The 1,415-nt window shown below is 53.2% G+C and overlaps 1 protein-coding gene across 1 annotated transcript in view; it reads left to right on the forward strand.

Annotated features, from left to right (window-relative positions):
- Nucleotides 1–1,009: 1,009 nt before the first annotated feature.
- Nucleotides 1,010–1,415, forward strand: part of LOC137640954 (uncharacterized) — a 1,328-nt gene continuing 922 nt past the window's right edge. Inside the window, exon 1 of the mRNA XM_068373412.1 lies at nt 1,010–1,381. Within this exon, the coding sequence (XP_068229513.1) occupies nt 1,010–1,381 (372 nt within the window). The remainder of the gene's footprint in view (nt 1,382–1,415) is intronic.

Consider the following 1,415-nt stretch of genomic DNA (forward strand, 5'->3'; position numbering starts at 1 on the left):
CTAACGGACTAATTACGGCACAAATCACTTTCCGCTCTGGCATTTCAGAAAGCAGTTTTGCCACGGCAAATAACGACCACTCGACTGCCAGGACCTGATACGGCTCACTACTTAGTTTCGGAGTGTGGGATCAGATGACAGATTCAGAAGTCGACAGTATCTCGCCCCTCGCAACCGAAGGGCATGGTGTGATAATAACACAAACGGCCACACAAATGTCAATGGGACATAAATTGCAGTTGCCTCCCTTCACACCGGAAGCATCAACGGTATGGTTCCAGCATGCCAAGTCCCACTTCAGGCTGGCAAACATTACCAATGGGATTGAAAAAGCAGATATGGTGATAGTAATGTTGACACCAAATGTTTTTAAAAGGATTTCCCACTGGCTGAAACAGAGGTCGGGACCCATGAGGTACATCGACTTAAAAAACAAACTGACGGAGATCTATGAACTCCCGGTACCCCCGAGGGCCCATCGCGCCCTCGACGTGATGACATCGCCCCTCGGCGTCACCTGTCCCTCGGCAGCCTGGGACAAATTAATGGACCTCCTCCAGCTGAACGAGCTCGACAGCGATGGGCGGCCCTGGGAGATAAGCCTGTCAAGGGAGATCTTCCTCCATCACCTTTCGCTAATCATCCGCGCCCAGTTAGAGGGCGCCGAAGACCTGGACACGCCGTCATTGATTGAGAAGGACAAGAAACTTCACCTGGCAGCCCAGGCTGCCAGATATGCCACCACCGCCTCCATCAATGCCGTCAAGGAGGCGACTGAAGATTATAATGCAGGGACAGATACAGTGGGAGTCAACACGGTCCATGGCAGGAGATTCCAGAACTCCTGCTCTCGTCCCCCGCCGCATCGACAGCAGCAGCAATGCCAGCAGAGTTCCCAGCAGGAACAACTGCACCGACGGGAAGATCACTACCACAAGGGTCTTGACTTTCCCAGATAGTGCTATTTCCACCGAGTGTGGAGGAAAGAGGCACGGAAGTGCGTCCAGCCATGACCCCATTCCAAAAAAGTATGTGGGCCACCGCATCTACAAGCAACCATGGAGCAGGCATGTGTGGGCCACCGCGTCTACAAGCAACCATGGAGCAGGCAAGCCCCGATCACACGGGCTTCTACATCCTGGACGTCAACTCAGGAAAAATTTTCTTGGTGGATATCGTCACTACAGTGTCGATTTTCCCGCCCTTGAAGGATGACCGCGGCCTCCCATCAGACAACAGGGGTGCCCTGGTCGCCGCAAACAGCAGCCCCATCACCTGTTACGGGACGAGGACAATGAAGATATCCATCATGGGCCGGGATTACAACTGGCCTTTCCTTATCACAGATGTCAAGGTGTCCCTCGCTCACCACGGACTGCTGGTAGATGTGCTTCGCAAATGACAAGTTTTAGTCA

The sequence above is a fragment of the Palaemon carinicauda genome, chromosome 5 (genome assembly GCF_036898095.1).
Source record: "Palaemon carinicauda isolate YSFRI2023 chromosome 5, ASM3689809v2, whole genome shotgun sequence".
Lineage (NCBI taxonomy): Eukaryota > Metazoa > Arthropoda > Malacostraca > Decapoda > Palaemonidae > Palaemon > Palaemon carinicauda.